The sequence below is a fragment of the Siphateles boraxobius genome, unplaced genomic scaffold (genome assembly GCF_051911475.1).
Source record: "Siphateles boraxobius isolate OS27281-9 unplaced genomic scaffold, OSU_SipBor_1 65, whole genome shotgun sequence".
Classification (NCBI taxonomy): Eukaryota; Metazoa; Chordata; class Actinopteri; order Cypriniformes; family Leuciscidae; genus Siphateles; species Siphateles boraxobius.
This window is the reverse complement of record NW_027509192.1, coordinates 1678693-1698398: the sequence shown is the minus strand read 5'-3', so window position 1 is coordinate 1698398 and position 19706 is coordinate 1678693. Positions and strand designations below refer to the sequence as shown.

The 19706-nt window shown below is 41.7% G+C and overlaps 1 protein-coding gene across 1 annotated transcript; it reads right to left on the bottom strand.

The window, feature by feature from the left end:
• Window positions 1–12434: 12434 nt before the first annotated feature.
• cmasb (cytidine monophosphate N-acetylneuraminic acid synthetase b) lies at window positions 12435–18502 on the bottom strand. The gene is made up of 8 exons (XM_077210126.1): window positions 18102–18502; window positions 17489–17631; window positions 16006–16161; window positions 15720–15853; window positions 14125–14219; window positions 13881–14052; window positions 13355–13520; window positions 12435–12759 (listed from the first exon to the last, which is right to left on the bottom strand). The coding sequence occupies exons 1-8, from the start codon at window positions 18299–18301 to the stop codon at window positions 12545–12547; spliced, it is 1281 nt and encodes a 426-aa protein (XP_077066241.1). The 5' UTR covers window positions 18302–18502; the 3' UTR covers window positions 12435–12544.
• Between the last annotated feature and the right edge of the window lie 1204 nt (window positions 18503–19706).

Below are 19706 nucleotides of genomic sequence, written 5' to 3'. Positions count from 1 at the left end.
CTAACCCATCAGAGCCGGTCGGAGTCCACTTTCTCTTTAATACCTCATTATCCCAAAAGTAACCTATTGATGTATTCTCAATCTCATTTAATTTGAACGCTACCTTCCTGCAACGCGACAGAGTAGTGTCTTTTCTCTGTTCAGCAGAAATCGCGTCTTTATCTATGGATAACAGATCAGCCGGTTCTAGTTCAGCACAACTAGTCACGGACAGCGACTCAGGATCAGACAGCTCAGGTTGAACCTTGCAAACTTCGCTTTGAACTTGCTCCTCAGCTGCCAAAAAGGTATTCGAAATATCAATCGACTCGCCAAACTGCGAGAGATCCCGGACGAGCCCCCAATTATTACGCCCCGACTCTAGGGGAATATAAATCACTAAAGAGGCGTAATAAATAACTATTGGGTTGTGGTATGGAACCCCAGCAACGAATCACTCCGGTCGATAATCAAAAAAAAACTCATGCACAAAATTAAATCAAAAGTAAGAAATTTATTAAAGAATAACAAGTGAAATAAAGAGCAAATCTTCAGGGTGTCCAAAAGGCCAAAATAACAAACAAAACGAATATAAAAAGTAAAAGGGGAAATTAATAACTTACTCAAATAACAAAAGAAAATACATTTATCTTACCTAACTCCCTGCCCAAAAACAGAGATCAAACAATTTACAAAATAAACAAGGCAGGACACCCCTACGCTCCACACTGTTAAGATGGTTTAGACATTAGGAGAACGGTTCAGAGATTATCACAAAATGCACGTTCACTTGAACTAATCAAAGTTTCTAATACACAATTTGATCATCGGCCGGAGGAGGGATTCCGGAGCTCTCAACCCACGTGCGACCGAACCAAGAATGAGCTCCCAGACGAGTACCAGCAGCGTCCTTATAAAGACCACGCCCTGACTGGACAACCAATGGCGTTCGTTCACTTCAATCATTGGGCAACCTATTAAAAATCAGGAAAAAAAAACAAACAAAAAAAAGAGAGAGAGAGAAAAGGAACAGAGCAATAAAGAAAATAATTAGCTACACAGACACAGGTCGTAACATAGTGTTACAAATTTATTAAATGTTTTTAGGTTCCAATACAATAGTGTATACACTGAGAAAGTTTAGTAGACTGAATTTAGCATTTGAAGTATAAATGATGATATCAGAATTATCAGTAAGAGATTCATTGGCAGTCCTGATCTCTCTATTGTAAGTCAAGCAATTCAGGTGTCGGACATTAGCTTTTGTCTGTATGCACATCCTGGCCATTAAGATGGGTGATACAGTCGGGCAGATTACTGAAACTCTCACCTCTTGTTCTAATGGCTCTCGGAGCCACTGTCCCAGTCGGTGAAGAGTCTGGTTGATTGGATTAGGATATTTACATTTGAATCACCCTGTTATATTATCCAAGATGGCGCCGCGGATGGCTGCCTCGGTGTGGAGCTCTCCAGCTATTGTGTTGTTTTTGTTCGTTTGTTCTGCTATTAGTCATTCTTTTCCTATCAGTTTCACCAAAGACGAACTACTGGACATTAGGAAACACACACCAGAAACCTTTTCTACAGTTTTTGATTATTCGGACGTTTTGCTGGACATTCTCGTCGGAGGGGCAGCGTTGTTGTTCAAACGCGCGTTCAGACGCAAACGCGGGAAGCGAGCCAGCGCGCTGGTTAAACTCCGCGAGCGCGGCCTGCGCACTGCACTCCCCAGTATTCATCTCGCGAATCTCCGATCCCTTCCTAACAAAACGGATGAACTTCTTCTCCTCACCCACACTAACAAGGATTTTTTAAACTCTGCTGCTTTGTGCTTCACTGAAACCTGGCTGAGTGAAGCCATACCGGACAACGCAATACATCTGCCGGGCTTCCAGCTGTTCCGAGCGGATCGCATCGCGGAGCTAACGGGGAAAACGAGAGGTGGTGGATTGTGTTTCTACATTAACGAAAGTTGGTGTTCAGATGTAACAACACTGAAGAAGATGTGCTCTCCTAATTTAGAGGCACATTTCATAAACTGTAAACCCTTCTACTCGCCTCGGGAATTTTCCTCTTTCATTCTCGTGAATGTTTACATCCCTCCAGACGCGTGCGCGAGCGCGGCGCTACAACAGCTGGCTGAACAAATATCTGAAACGGAACAAAGGTACCCAGACTCTCTTTTAATCATTCTTGGGGATTTTAACAAAGCAAATCTTTCCCGTGAACTACCAAAATACAGACAGCACGTTACATGTCCCACCAGAGACAGTAATATACTGGACCACTGTTACACCACAATAAGAAATGCATATCACTCCGTCCCACGGGCAGCTTTGGGGCTCTCTGATCACTGTTTGGTTCATCTCATACCGACCTACAGGCAGAAACTGAAATCAGCTAAACCTGGAATAAGGACTGTGAAAAGATGGACTAATGAAGCAGAGCAGAATCTACAGGCCTGCTTTGATTGCACTGATTGGACTGTTTTTGAAGCTGCTACCAATGATCTGGATGAGCTCACAGATACTGTAACATCATATATACGTTTCTGTGAGGATACATGCATTCCTACCAGGACATTCTTATCATTCACTAATGATAAACCATGGTTTACTGGGAAACTCAAACACCTTCGTCATGCCAAAGAGGATGCTTACAGAAGTGGGGATAAAATCTTGTATAACCAGGCCAGAAACAGATTGACAAAGGAGATCAGAGTTGCTAAAAGGAACTACTCTGATAAACTGAAAAACCAGTTTTCATCCAACGACCCATCATCAGTCTGGAATGGCCTGAGGAACATTACCAACTACAAGTCACCATCCCCTCGATCTGTGGACAATCAACACCTGGCTGACGATTTAAATTCATTTTACTGCCGGTTTGAAAAGCCCTCATTCACACCACACACCCGGTCTGATCTGCACTTCACACATTCAGCATCACCTCCTGTTCTCCAATTATCACTCCCCCCTCCTGCCATCCAACCTGAGCTTAAGGTCTGTGTGGAGGACGTGAGCCGAGTCTTCAAAAAACAGAAGACTAGGAAAGCCTCAGGCCCAGACGGCATCTCATCTGCTTGTTTAAAAGCCTGCGCTGACCAACTGGCCCCGGTCTTCACGCAGATCTTCAACAGATCATTGGAGCAGTGTGAAGTTCCCTGCTGCTTCAAACGCTCCACTATCATTCCTGTCCCCAAAAAACCCAAAATCACTGGACTTAATGACTACAGACCTGTCGCTCTTACGTCTGTGGTCATGAAGTCGTTTGAAAGACTGGTGCTGGCCCACCTGAAGGACATCACCGGACCCCTGCTGGATCCCTTTCAGTTTGCTTACAGAGCAAACAGGTCTGTGGATGATGCAGTCAACATGGGACTGCATTATATCCTGCAACATCTCGACAGACCAGGGACTTATGCAAGGATCCTTTTTGTGGACTTCAGTTCGGCCTTCAATACCATCATGCCTGGTCTTCTCACAGCCAAACTGACCCAGCTCTCCATACCATCCTCGATCTGTCAGTGGATCACCAGCTTCCTGACGGACCGGCAGCAGCGAGTGAGACTGGGGAAACACACATCCAAGACACTCACAATCAGCACTGGTGCTCCCCAAGGGTGCGTTCTCTCCCCACTGCTCTTCTCCCTGTACACTAATGACTGCACTTCTAAAGACCCCACTGTCAAGCTCCTGAAATTTGCAGACGACACCACTGTCATCGGTCTCATCCGAAACGGTGACGAGTCTGCTTACAGACTGGAGGTTGAACAGCTGGCTGCCTGGTGCAGTTATAACAACCTTGAGCTGAACACGCTCAAAACAGTGGAGATGATCGTGGACTTCAGGAGGAACAGCTCAGCACTCCTCCCACTCACCATCATGAACAGCACTGTGGAAGCAGTGGAGTCATTCAGGTTCCTGGGCACTATCATCTCTCAGGACCTGAAGTGGGACAATCACATTGACTCCACTGTGAAAAAGGCCCAGCAGAGACTGTACTTCCTTCGCCAGCTGAGGAAGTTCAACCTGCCACAGGATCTGCTGATTCAGTTCTACTCAGCCGTCATTGAGTCTGTCTTGTGCGCTTCCATCACTGTCTGGTTTGGTTCAGCTACCAAATCAGACATCAGGAGACTACAACGGACAGTCCGGACTGCGGAGAGGATTATTGGTGCCCCCCTGCCAAACCTCCAGGACCTGTACTCTTCCAGAGTGAGGAAGAGAGCAGGTAAAATCATCACAGACTCCACTCACCCTGGACACCACCTGTTTGAACTGTTACCGTCAAGACGGAGACTCAGATCACTGGCCACAAGAACATCTCGGCACAGGAACAGTTTCTTCCCACAGGCCATTTCCCTCCTGAACAGTTAACACTCCTCCCAAGGCATATGCCTGTAAGTGCAATACTCCCACTGTTTAGTGCAATATCCCACAACTCAGGTGATACTTATATGTAGATTTATTTATTTATAATATTCAAAACACTGTAAATAGGTTCATAATCTGTAAATCTGAAAATGTCTATTCTGACTAAACCCAACTGTGATAGTTTTATTCTCATATATTTTTATTTTTATTTTTTATTCTTATAATTTGTAGTATTATGTTTCATGTTGTATTTGTATATGTCCACTGGAAGCCTCAGTACCAAAACAAATTCCTTGTGTGTGCAAGCACACTTGGCAACAAAGCTCTTTCTGATTCTGATTCTGATTCTGATTATGCTGACGAGATTAGGGCTGTGGAACTTCCGGTAAAGTGTTGATTCCTGCACTTCACATTTACATGCCTTGTTCAGATTGCCTCCCCCCTTTTATATAAATCCTGAATTTTAAATTAAATATTGAGTTAGACTTGGGTAAGATTTTGGACGAAGCAGACTACTGCAAATAAAGAATCCTGCTTAAAAGATAAGCCAAGTTGTTATATCCAGTCAGGAATGAAACGGAGAGTGAATCCAATTGCAAGCACATTTAATTAAACAAATACAAAAACAGGAAATCCAGGGAACTCAGAACAGGACAGGAGTAACATAAAACAACAACCGACAGCCAACAACTGAAACACAGGGGTTTAACTACACAGACAAACAAGCTAAACAAGATAACAAGGGGGCGTGGTTAATAAGAAACACCTGGGGAGACTAATAAACATGGACGAGGAACACCTGTGGACACTGAGCAACAACAACAAAAGACAAGACACATGGCAGGGTCACATGACAAACAAGGATTCACGTGATATACAAGACACAGCAAAACCCATACGTAACATAGCCCCCACCAATGGGCGGCTCCCGACGCCCCTTGAAACAAAAACACTAAAGTTCAGGAGGGTGGTGAAGCGGAGGTGGTCTTGGGGGAGGGTAGGAGGGCCAAGTCCTAACAGGGGAACGGGACCAGGGCAGAGAAGGTTGCGCAGGGGACCAGGGCAGAGATGAGCCCTCGGACGGCCACGGCGGAGAAGACAGTCCATCGGGCGGCCAGGGCGAAGAAGACAGTCCATCGGGCGGCCAGGGCGGAGAAGACAGTCCATCGGGCGGCCAGGGCGAAGAAGACAGTCCATCGGGCGGCCAGGGCGGAGAAGACAGTCCATCGGGCGGCCAGGGCGGCGAAGACCCTTCGGGCGGCCAGGGCGGCGCAGACACCGGCTCAGGAACAGCAGACAACACACACACTGACTCTGGCTCAGGAACAGACAACACAGACTCTGGCTCGGGAACAGACAACACACTCACTGGTTCGGGAATAGACAACACACCCACTGGCTCGGGAACGGACAACACACACACTGGCTCGGGAACGGACAACACACACACTGGCTCGGGAACGGACAACACACACACTGGCTCGGGAACGGACAACACACACACTTGCTCGGGAACGGACAACACACACACTGGCTCGGGAACGGACAACGCACACACTGGCTCGGGAACGGACAACACACACACTGGCTCGGGAACGGACAACACACACACGGGCTCGGGAACAGACAACACACACTCGGGCTCGGGAACAGACAACACACACACTGGCTCGGGAACAGACAACACACACTCGGGCTCGGGAACAGACAACACACACACTGGCTCGGGAACAGACAACACACACACTGGCTCAGGAACAGACAACACACACACTGGCTCAGGAACAGACAACACACACACTGGCTCAGGAACAGACAACACACACACTGGCTCGGGAACAGACAACACACACACTGGCTCGGGAACAGACAACACACAGAATGGCTCGGGAACAGACACTGGCTCCGGTTCTGGAACAGACACCAGAACAGAAACAGCCACAAGGACAGACGTAAACACAGAAACAAACATAGAGCGATCAGGTTCAGGCGTGACTTGAACAGTCTCTGAATCGGCAGACGTGACTTGAACAGTCCCTGGATCGGCAGACGTGACTTGAACAGTCTCTGGATCGGCAGACGTGACTTGAACAGTCTCTGGATCGGCAGACGTGACTTGAACAGTCTCTGGATCGGCAGACGTGACTTGAACAGTCTCTGGATCGGCAGACGTGACTTGAACAGTCTCTGGATCGGCAGACGTGACTTGAACAGTCTCTGGATCGGCAGACGTGACTTGAACAGCCTCTTGATCGGCAGACGTGACTTGAACAGCCAGCGGCGAAGAGGGTCTTGAGCTGGGCAGGACCAGCGGCGAAGAGGGCCTTGAGCTGGGCAGGACCAGCGGCGAAGAGGACTGAGCGCTGGGCAGGACCAGCGGCGAAGAAGACTGAGCGCTGGGCAGGGCCAGCGGCAAAGAGGGTCTTGAGCTGGGCAGGACCAGCGGCGAAGAGGGCCTTGAGCTGGGCAGGACCAGCGGCGAAGAGGACTGAGCGCTGGGCAGGACCAGCGGCGAAGAGGGGCTTGAGCTGGGCAGGACCAGCGGCGAAGAGGGGCTTGAGCTGGGCAGGACCAGCGGCGAATAGGACTGAGCGCTGGGCAGGACCAGCGGCGAAGAGGGCCTTGAGCTGGGCAGGACCAGCGGCGAAGAGGGCCTCGGCTGTGGCTTGACGTGGTTGACGTGAAGCTCTGGCTGGACGTGGCTGACGTGAAGCTCTGGCTGGACGTGGCTGACGTGAAGCTCTGGCTGGACGTGGCTGACGTGAAGCTCTGGCTGGACGCGGCTGACGTGAAGCTCTGGCTGGACGCGGCTGACGTGAAGCTCTGGCTGGACGCGGCTGACGTGAAGCTCTGGCTGGACGCGGCTGACGTGAAGCTCTGGCTGGACGCGGCTGACGTGAAGCTCTGGCTGGACGCGGCTGAGGTGAAGCTCTGGCTGGACGGTCTCTGGCTGGACGGTCTCTGGCTGGACGGTCTCTGGCTGGACGGTCTCTGGCTGGACGTGGCTGGCGTGAAGCGCAGAGCTTATCCGAAGGGCAATATCAATGTACTGCTCTAAAGTCCATTGAGGGGTGTTGTCCGGCATAAGGTACTCTAGGAGGTCCGTAAGGCCATAACGGAACATGTCTTTCAAGACATTATCATCAACGTCCACCCCATCACAAAGTCCACAAAACTCCTCCACATATTTCCCAATAGGGCGGTCACCTTGGCTGAGGCGAAAGAGACTGGCTGCTGGATTCATCTTCGGTCGGTTGTTCTGTTATATCCAGTCAGGAATGAAACGGAGAGTGAATCCAATTGCAAGCACATTTAATTAAACAAATACAAAAACAGGAAATCCAGGGAACTCAGAACAGGACAGGAGTAACATAAAACAACAACCGACAGCCAACAACTGAAACACAGGGGTTTAAATACACAGACAAACAAGCTAAACAAGATAACAAGGGGGCGTGGTTAATAAGAAACACCTGGGGAGACTAATAAACATGGACGAGGAACACCTGTGGACACTGAGCAACAACAACAAAAGACAAGACACATGGCAGGGTCACATGACAAACAAGGAATCACGTGATATACAAGACACAGCAAAACCCACACGTAACACAAGTCTCCTGGTCTTCGCTTCTGAGTTTTTCTACACTTAAATCTGCAGGAGGGAGTTTTGTGAAAATGTTGACTTAGCCTGAAAATTTGAACAAGCACAACTTACAGGTCCAACCCCCTTGCTCTCTGCTGCACTACAGCCCTCCCTCCACAGCTCCTCCCCCACAGCGGAGCCTGCCGTGAACGCGCAGGCTAGTAAACACGACCACCGATGACGGCGGATTATAAACAGTTATGGAACATTCACTAATAGGGACGAAACATCAACAATATGCTTTACATTGACTATGGCCTGCCCATACTTTGACTACAAACTTGGTCCTCAAATCATTATGTATTTTGCAATACATGTAACTTTTTAACGTTGCACTCTTTCTATAAGTTATAAATAGCTAGTAAGATAACGTTAAAGGATTAGTTCACTTTTAAAAAAACTTTTGCTGATAATTTACTCACCCCCATATCATCCAAGATGTCCATGTCTTTCTTTCTTCAGTAGAAAAGAAATTAAGGTTTTTGATGAAAACATTCCAGGCTTTTTCTCCATATAATGGACTTCAATAGGACATAAACGTTTCAAGGACCAAATGACAGTTTCAGTGCAGCTTCAAAGGGCTTTAAACCAGTGGTTCCCAAACTGTGGTCCGCGGACCACTAGTGGTCCGTGAGGGTACTGCAGGTGGTCCGTGGAAAGGCAAAATAAAATATAAAATAATATTTTTTACCTTCATTTTACCAGGAATCCCCATAAAAAAAAATAAAAAGTAAAAAGAATATGTAGGCCTATATTGATATAAAATTTAAATTAAATTGTCAGGTTATTGTGTGATTACTAAAATAGGCTAGTGGTGCTCGGCCGTGACGTTCAAGTTCAGTGCCGTTAGAACCACAACATGGATCGGTTGATAGCGACAGGGTTCTCTGAAGAGGAAAGCGGCAGAGGCAAATATTTTGCCATTATATAAAATATTTGTCTGATTATAATTTCACCAACAGTAATTCTGGATTGCCTCCACCAAACAAGTAAATAGGAAATAAGCAAATCAGAACACTGCACGCCAAAACAGCAGTATGCGCGCAAGCGTGAAACGCTAGTGTTTCTTCTTCCTGCGTATCTTTTCCTGGGGTCTCCAACACGTCGCTAGATTGGAGGTAGCTCGTCAAGGGGCCATTCACATATCGTGTCTTTTGCGCTCTCAAGTTCATTATTTCATGTAGGCGCGCGGCAAGTGCGCTCATAATTGAAGTGACGCACTCATTTTTTTAGGCGCAGCGAGATGAAAACACCTCAACTATTCATAATGCCGCAAACACACCGCAGTTCATGTGACAAGAACAAACAAATCAGCTTCATCCTTTCCGTAAACATTGAAAGCTCAGTCAATGAAGAATGTAAGAATGCACGTGCACCCAAACACTACGGGTGTTTTTCTCTTCTCCGTAAATAAATCTTGTAGCAGAGCTACAGCAAGCGTTTTTCGGTGGTGGAAATCTATTCGCTACTAAGCACAACTAAGTTGTGGAGAGCGCGCATAGCAACGACAGATGGCACGGGAAAATCGGACCGAATTTTACAATTAGCTAATAATAAAAGATAAGCTAATGTGCATCGATGTAAATGTCAAGTAATTTATCTTTTTTTGACTCATTATTTTTATGAAAATGATTTAAAGGCGGCAATGTAAGTATATGGATATTTGCGGCGGGGTGAGGGGTTCGATTACCTCTCTCTTTTTTGACCGTACATGTTTGCATCCCTGAAAAGAACCTGATTATGCCCTCGGGCGCTTGAGTAAATAAATAAATTAAATCTGTGGCAGCCGTTGCGTGCAGTAAACTTTCTTTTAACAAGCTGTTGTACTGATGAGATGACCAGTTATAGTTTTAATGTTAGTAAGCCTATTTAGAGGTGCAGATTAATTCAGGAAGGACAGTGTGTAGATATATTTTATTATGTGTATTATGAGGTGGTCCGTGAAAATTCTTGATTACAAATAGTGGTCCACACACACAAAAAGTTTGAAAACCCCTGCTTTAAACGATACCAGACGATGAATAAGGGTCTTATCTAGTGAAACGATCAGTCATTTCAAAAATAAATAAAAAACTTTAAGTTTTATAAGCACAAATGCTCGCCTTGCTCTGTTCTGTGATGCACGTTCGTGATCCTGTTTGAACTCGTTCATCAAAATGAACAAATCTTTCTTTCATTCAACGAACGAAATGACTCGAAAAAATATTTGTTCATTTGGATGAACGAGTTCGAACAGGAGAGTCACGAACGACGGCTCGCGCTCGCGCTGTGCAAGAGAGGGGTGATCAGCGCATACACGAGCGTGATTGACACTGCTAAGACATTCCTCCTGGCTCTGATTGGTTGTTTCTGACCGGGAGCGGTGTATTTCTGCAAATGGCAATAGGACCACAGGGAGGAGCCAGAGGAGGTTGATTTCTTCACAGATTGTCTGTCTCGTATTCTACTGTCAGGACATAATGACAGTTTTAACAAATATTTGTTTACAAAAGTTATCTACTGGAGCTTTAAGAAGAACAAGGTTTACAACAGCATTAACATGCGATCAAGGTGATTCGATCAAGCAGATCGGATCATTAGCCAATCAGGACATGCCGCGTTTACATTTGCCTCTGTATCTGGATAACCGGCGTGATTTTTCCTCCCAAACCACTTCAGCGGAAATCCCACCCTGCAGCCGATTCTAAAGTTAATTGGTCATGTCAATCACGCATTAGCGTGCTATGACTATATTGACAGAAATTGGAGATTGATAAACATGCTGAAACCATAAAAACATTCAACATTTAAAACATTGAATTCCGATTCCGATTATTCCTCTGGCAAAGCGGCGTGCTGCTCTTCATTAAGATCTAATGATTGACTGTGATTTACTGGCGATCGCCTCGTTCCGATAATGTTGCACAATTAAAATGAAAAATGACAAATTGTCATGTAAGTCTACAAGGGGGGGGGGGATTGTGAGGATTGGAGGAAAAACGAGGATTGTCTTCGTCTGTCCAACTAGCCACTGTTTTTCTGGGTTTTTTTGTTTGTTTTTTGATGTATGTGCATGTCTTGGAAATCTGCCACCATCGTTCGGTGCGAACCTGGAACTAGGTAGGCCTAGGGTGGAGGCCTGCTAACCTATATGTTTTGTTTTGTTTGTTTTGTCTGTTTGTTTGGTAATCATTTTATCACTGTATTCAGCCTATAGGCATTGTGCAACATCTCCTGTGTGGACAATGCTTTGTAACTTTTTTTCTTTTACATTTCTTTAAGTTACTATTGAGGGTTTACCACATAGATCAAATTACTTGTTTAATGAACTTGAGCAAACATTCTTGCGTTTTCTTTTTCTTTTTTAGTTGTTGTATTACCCCAAAATGTTGGCACTTGCTAACAATCATTCAAAATAAGTACTAGAAAACCATTGTCTTTGATTTCTCAAAAAAAAAACAATAACGTTAGATCAATCTTAAGGGTGCTTATCTGCAATGAATTTCTGTCCTGTGAGAAAAGTTATGCAACCTGAAGGAGGAGAAAAAACATTGAGTGCGTTGAAATATTTCGCTCTTCTCTAGCATTGTCCATTCCGTCTGGAGAAAAGAAACAAACAAATCCACTCCGCCACATATCATCCTTTTTAAACCATATTAAGTTATGCTTGCTTCCAATTCACCCTAAGACGCGAATGAAAATATCAGCCCTTACATTGTCCTACACGGCACTTTTTTGTCATTAACACGTTAAATTAACAGAGTGTGAATTATATAAACTCGGAGCAGTGTTAAATGAGATAATTAAATGAATAATTAAGTGATGATTGAGCATTATTGAAGACGCCTGATGTTAACAAGCAGAATCACTGAAGGAGAAAACCGAAATTTCTAAGTCATCCTTATGGTGATCTGTCTTTGTTTTAGTTGGGCTCTTGACCCTCAAATCATTAACTTTAGATTTTGTTTGGCTGCTGTACCCGAGTTATAACAGCCAGATGAACAAATAGAAAAGGTGATCTGATGGTGTTGGTTGAGATTGATCAATCTAGAGATTGCAACCCTCAACTTCATTTGAAGGGATGCAAACATGAGAGCGACATAATATAATTGCCAAAGACTCTTGCCCTCTAAACTAAAGCTTCAGCTCTTCTTAAATACCCTAGAGCAATTAGGGGAGAGCGTCCATGCTCTGTCGGTGCAAAGGTACTTCTCCAAGGTCAAAACACTGGTCCAAGTTATCGAGTGAAAAATAAATTGGGGGAATGCTACCAGGCAAACTACCTTCCTGTCAGGTTCTTGAACATGAATCAAACTAGAGAGACTTTACGCTGCACCCAACCAAGGGGAGCAAACGACCCTACTTAAAGAACCAACAACAGTTAGGGAGGCAAATTAATAAGGGTAACAAGTAAATATATAGAGAGAGATCAAGTAAATAAAGTAGAACAGCTGTTTTATTGCTCACTGACACACAAAGGTGTTTTATTCATTCAAATTACATCCAATCTCATGTTATAACAGCAAAACAAACTGGTTGTTCAAAATAGAAACTAGAATACGCTTTAAAAATTAGCCCTGTTAATGCGATCCTGGTTCACGTGTGATGAGCTCTTTTTCTTCAGCATCAGAATGTACTCGGCAAACTCTCGAACGGCTCCGTGGCCGGCGGGTCTCTGACAGGTGTATTTCGCTGCGATGAGATCTGCCACAGGTGCGTCACATGGGACGCCATTCAGCCCCACCTGAGACAAGATCTCTATGTCTTCAGCTTCTGAACCTGTGAGGGAAAAAATCACAGACCGCTCAATAAAAAAATTAATATTTTGCATGTGGATCCAATGTCAATGTCACATTTATTTATATAGCACATTTCCAAGGCCAAGGCCTACCAAAGTACTTCACAATAAAAACACAAAGATATTATTCACAATATCCAGGTTCAGTTCAGTTCTGTTGACATAATAATCATTACATCATCTTAAAATTGGGTGTAATTTAAACTCAAATTTCTGCGTTCGTTTTTTATTTTAAGATTACGAGGGCACATGAATTAAAAAAAATAATGATGTGCATGGAAAAATGTATAATATACACTATAATATATATAAAAAAATGAGAATTGTTCAGTTGATTTCATGATAACATTGATTGATGGAACTGAACTGAATCAACACTAAACTGAGTTGAATAATGACACTATTGTCTATAGCAGAATTTGAATCGGTCTTATATTTGATGAAGTCTTCCTCATTGATTCTGTTATTGTCCTGTTTATTACTGTGAAGCTGCTTTGAAACAATCTTTATTTCATATAAAATGCTATATAAATGTGAAAACTGGTTTCGCTGGATTTTTGAACATGACACTCTCACCCATGAATGCCACTTCATCCCAGCGCAGTTTCTTCTCTTTCATCAGCGTCTCCACATCAAACCCTTTCTGCTGTTCTCCAATCCTGAGGCCACATCCGGCCTGCTGGGACACTTTCTTCAGGAGACTCCTGGAAATCGGCTCGTTCACGCTGGATATGAGGATCACCTGAGGAAAGATAGGAAACAGGTGTTGCTACATTGTATAATAAAAAAAAAACTTCTGCCAGAACTTTGCAGAACAATACTGCATGTTTCATTAACTGGTATTATGTTAATATTTCATTAGACTACTCTGTTTTGTACCTGCGTAATACACTGATATCCACTGTAATAATACATACTGTAAGCAAGAAAAGTCACATGATGAATTAGTTTAAACTTTTCCACAAGCTGAGATAAATGCTAAAATACAGAAGATGCTCACAGTGTCAGGGACACAAATGCAAAACACCATTATGGTAACAAAAATCACACTAAAATAATGCAATAATGAAACCATTATTTGTCCCAGCCAACACAACTGTACCTTTATATCTTCTCTCTTTAGCATCTGTATGCCTGCCACGTCTCGAGCATTAATGGCCACAAGATCCTCTCCAGAAACCGACATGTATATCTGACTGTTCGTCAAACAGCCAGACACTTTACACAGAAACAGCTTTACTGCCGCTATTTCCTCTCGGCCGAAGTAGCCAAATCTGCAGAAAAGGGCAGCATTTATATCTGCATTATTGTGTTGTGTCACTAACAGAGTTTGATGAAATACCCACCTCAGAACTCTCTGCTCAGCGACAGGCCAGTCGATGTCCACGTCGATATCAACGCTGTGCTCAGGCAGCATTTCATAGTAAGCGATCTTGCCCAGCTAAAACACACAGAAAAGATCAAAACAACTGATGCAGAACACACACACAGAACAGATAAAAACAACTGATGCAGAGCGTTTGAGGTCATGAGCACTCATGGAGAAGTTCCACACATGCACTCCAAAAAAAAAAGTGTATTGCCTCCTAAAATGAGCTAAAATAACAATATAAAACTTTTGTCACAAATTAATTAATTTGTGTTCAATCAAGTATATTTAAGACTGAAGTTTACTTAATTCATTTGTGTTAAAACTACATGAATCATCTTTTGTTTACAACTAACTGGGCAGTGGATCTGTCCCAGACTGCATTAGGAGAGTACATTTAGGGAATAAGTGTTATTTTATGTGTTTTTCAGTAAAGGGAAATATGTTGTTAATGTTATAAATATAGCATAAAATAGCATTAAACACAATGTTCAGTTATGTTGGACATTTAAAGGATTTTCTTCGAATTGTGTCTACACAGCAGAGTGGTTCCTGTGTTTAGGCACAGGCTAACATCTGATCTATACTAATGTCAGGACTGACATTAGTCTATTCTGATTTGTTATTACACATTGTGTATAACGATGAATGAAACTGCTTATTATTTAATTTACCACTGAAATACCACTGAAGTTTGACAAGTATAAAAAGTCATTTTATAAATGAATCAATTTCATTTAAACTGTATTTTATCAAATTGAGTTGAACCAACTCAATTACATTTCATTGCCTGAATTTGTTTTTATGAGTTGGGGCTACTGGCTACACATATTTTTTGGATGTATATCCTGCCCTCAATTAAATTGAGTTTGTCCAATAAGTTTTTTGTTTTTTTTTGAGTTTGGGACATTCTCGAAAAATGTTGAGTTCACTTTGTTTTTCTCCCATAAAAGGTGATGGGAAATATTTATGAACTTCTTGACATTTGACTTTTGTACTTTATTTTAGTTTGTCTCACAAAGAAGGACTGGATGTGATATTTGTGATTATGAAATCTTTTTCTAAAATGGTGTCAAAATCATCTCAAAATACTTTTAAAACTAAAATTAAGATTCTCAAAGAAAATCTGTCATGCGAACATTTAAACAATGTAATGTGAGCACTGAAAAGAAAAACATTTAAACGCACACTTTTTTGGTTCCTTTTCTTACTCTGAACTTACTTTTTGTATTTTCAATGATATTAACACTGAAAAAATCAATGACAAAAAATATTTTATATTATTCATTGTTTATTTTGATTATTTTTTTCCATTTTTATTAATTTGGATTAACGTTAACCTCGGACAAAAGACATAAAAATAAATAAATAATTGTAAATCTCATAAGTGGTGTACCAGATGAAAGGGGACAAGGAGCACTTCAGGGAATAAAACAATATAGATTCAGCCTATTTTAAATTATTTTAATATTTTTATTACATAACTGTGTTATAAAATTATGCCTTTAATAAAAATCTTTTCCATGACTGAGAAGTCAAGGAACAGGTTTGTCACCGTATTTTGATAACTACCTGTTTAAGGCCGTTTTCCAGGTCCTTTCTCTTATAAAAGTAGAAAGAGCCATTTTCATAGAGTTCCCCAGGCCAGTCTTGGCGTCGAGGTCTGTGCGCCACATCGATGTTCGGAGAAGTCGTATTCTTACCCGCTAGTTACAATGAAAGGCAGAAAAATGTGTGACCTTCAGGATCTTCAGGTTTAGTTCCTGTTTATCTGAACTATCTAGTCTGTCACTTAACACAAAACAATCTGCAACTGTTTCCTTATCGGAGTATGTGAGATGTTTTCATGATACTGTACCTTTCTCATCCACCTCCTCCCACCGAAACTGGTGTCTGCGCACCACTGAAAACACATAGTCATACCCCTGTCCCGTGATCATCTGTAGGGCTTCTCTGATATGATGAGGGTGCAGACATGGAGACGTGGCCTGAATATGACAGACGATGTCCACCTCTAGAACACAGCGACAAAACAAATGACAAATACAATAAAGATAAATATTTTACTTATTTTAACTGTTTGTAATTGCTCTATATATCAGTTATCCCTCTTTAAGTTACACAAATTCATGCTCTTTATGAAATGTCTCATAATTTCAGCAATATGTTCCTTGTTGAATATGATTTTCTCTGCAAATTTTAATTAATTCTTTTTGCTTCCTAAAAATATTTAAAATAATTATATTTACAGGAAAAATTACATGCAAAAAAACTTTTTTTTGCATGAAAACCACATTTCTTTTTTACTTAAGTATTTTAATATTCTTTTAAAATACAAAACTATGAATTTCTACTTGCCTCACTAACATTTTCACTAGCCCCAACACACACACACACACACACACACACACACACACACACACACACACACACACACACACACACACACACACACATGTGCCCACACACACATGCCTCACACTCAAAAGATGAAGGATGAAGTTTGAAAGGTCATAGGTTAGGCACATGTTTCTTTATGTTGTGAACATTTTAATAACTTCAACCACAGAAGTCAACAACAGATCTTTTACTGTAACTTGATCACCCATAACTGTGATTTGCAAAATGTGCCTAAACTAGAAAGACCAAATAAATCAATTTCGAAAGGTTTCTAGTTTGGGCAAATTTTTCTTGTAGTTGTTTCAAATGCTAAAATTAAAGATGTATTGAATACTATTTGTTTTATCAACTATTTAATTATGTATTTAATTTATTTAATGCTCATTTTGAGTAATTAATTTTACATTGTTATTTCAAAATTATACAATTTGTTGTATTATAAATTTTTCACACATGCATTTTATTTGTATCTTTATTATTCGTGGTGCTTAAGGGGGAGCATTACTATTATATCACATGTTTTTGTTTTCTGTACAAATGTCAGCACCTAACTCGTCCCGCACCGTTTGTCGCACACCATGAATAAGGTGTTCAATGCAAAACTGTAAAGGACTTTTATAAGCGATCAGACGATGTTCGCACAGCGGGCGAAAAATCCCTTAGACTTGGTTTGCATCAAAACGTTTACAAAGTCCCATGAAAGCACAAATAACACATATATAAGCCACAGCCACATTGGCCGACGCATCATTTTCCAGCAAATACTAAAATTATAATACCTAAATATGTCACAGTTTACTAAAAGTAAATCCACATTGTTCTTAAGGGGGGTTATCTTCCCCCATGTTAGGCTATTTGGCATTTCAAAACCCTCATATGTCAGCATGTTAGATCATTTTTAGGCATAAAATAAGTAAGATGATTATGAAGGTCTGTCTCACCGGGTCTCAGGCGGATGAACTCCTGGATGGTCTCCAGAGAGCTGGAATAATCATTGGAAACTTCAGGACTGCGACGATGAACTTTCGCACCCCAGACTTTTGCGACACGCTCAATTTCATCATGATCTGTGGAAACCCACACGCTGCCACACATAGTAACATCAATCATTCAAAAAAAAAAAAAAAAAAAAAAACTAAATGTTACTTACAAAAAACAAATTAAGAATATTTTAATATAAATCTGAGAAGATGGAAGCTCGCTGCAGAATAATAATAAGAAATAACAATAATAATAATAAAAGAGTAGGCTAATTGCACCTTATTTTCTCGACTTCTAAGTAGGCTCATAAAAAAAATTAGAATTGCGAGATAATAATCTGCAATTAGCCAACATTTTTATTGTTTATTCGTCGCGGAAATATCTGCATCAAAAGCAGCCTTTTAATTGTAGGCTAGCTCATTTTAATCTTAAACATGGCGACAAATATAGGCTATCTATCCACCACAAACATTTATCTCCCAGTTTACATTGGTTTCATTCACACATTGAAGAACAAAAATCATATTAAAGCCATAATAATAAAATAGTTAAGAAAAGCTCAAACGTAGTTGCCTGTCAACGACTCCTGAGTCCAAGGCAGCTCTCAGAACCCATCCGATGAGAGGAACACCGGCCAGATTCTTGATGTTCTTCAGAGGGATTCCTTTACTGCCACCCCGGGCCAGAATCAGAGCCGCCCGGTGAGGGAGTCCAGAGGACGGGGAACAGACACCCGAACTCACCTGAGCCTGTGCGAACCTGTGGCTCTCCATCGCCCTGAGACGCAGTGAGGGAACTGAGAAGTGAAATTCACGGGATGCAGAATAGCAATAGCCTAATAATAATTGTATATAGGCCTATTCACTAGATCATTAGTTTGATAAAACCATATGCTTAACGATCAGAATAGTTTTACAGGTCTTCCTCTCTGACAGATCGTCTTTATCTGCCAGTCTTGACATCTCGCGATCTCTTACGTTTAAAGCGGAGACGTAGGGCTATAGGCTATAGGCCACGTAACATGTCTTGTGTTTTAAAACCGTCACAGACAGTGAACATAAAACTGATAGATGTACAGAAGTTGAAGAGTACCCAGATAAAGCAAGAAAACAAAAAAAAACATCGCTAGGAAGATAAACAAACCTGATAGCCTGTGACATAAAGAGTGGAATGAGAGCGAACTTAAAATATAAGACAAGTAACTTAAATTGTTTAATAATAAACAGTGTTACTAAATCTATTTTAATTGCTTAGTTAATTAATAATAGCCTCATAATAATAATATAAACTAATATTGTAATTGTTGCAGTGCTGTAACTGAAGCTTTAAGATAATAACCGTAACGCCTGACATAGCTATAATTTGTCAGAAATGGACCAGTTCGTTGAATATCTAAAACATCTTTTTTAAAACGTTTCCATTCCTGTTTTTTGTTTTGTTTAAGAGACCATAGGATAATGAGAATGTGAAGCTCAAATTCCAGGACGAAAAAAATAGAATAAATAGCCTACTTTTATTCAGAGGCCCAAACTGATCAAAAATATTAAAATTGGCTTAAATTGTGAATTCGTTGTTATCAATATGGCCAAAAACAACCCAGGCTCATGGGAAATACGTTACTCTGCCTACATTTTTGCAAAACCTAAAATTTTCGTGATATCAGCATTTTTATTTAGCCTATTAATTTTTTTACTAATGTAGCTAATGCACGATTCTTTCTGCCAGGCCAGCTGCAGCAGAGAAAGCTGTTTAATCGACATTTATTCACGATATCTTATCATGTTTATATTTGTATTTATTTTAATGTTATTATTTCGGTCTTATTGCCAGGGAAGCTGGACTGTTTTGCTGTTTATTGATTTAAAAAAAAAAGTATAAACGACTACGCGAATTTTATCAGTAGGAAATCGCGTTGAAGAAGTCTCCTTCCGAACACATCGCGATATTTGGCATCAGTTCACGTGTTCCAGATGTTAGGGAGTACTGAGTAGTCGAAAATACACTGTCCTAATAATGCGTGATATAATGTCTTTTCTGATGGTCGAAATGAATCAGATTAGCTCATGTTCAGTCAGTGCATTATCTGTCATCTCCACGGAGGCTTTGCGTTTCATTGCTTTCTAATTCAAAACAGGGGGATTAAACACTATCTGTCATGTGACGTGCTACAGGCCTAGA

Bases quoted from the DNA above. Each gene is read 5' to 3' on its own strand.
- cmasb (XM_077210126.1), bottom strand. From the start codon at position 18,301: ATGGAGAGCCACAGGTTCGCACAGGCTCAGGTGAGTTCGGGTGTCTGT. The intron at 15,854-16,005 runs GTACAGTATCAT...CATTGTAACTAG, and splicing joins GGAGGAGGTGGATGAGAAAG to CGGGTAAGAATACGACTTCT. The intron at 14,053-14,124 runs GTGGGTATTTCA...CCTTTTCTGCAG, and splicing joins GCTGAGCAGAGAGTTCTGAG to ATTTGGCTACTTCGGCCGAG.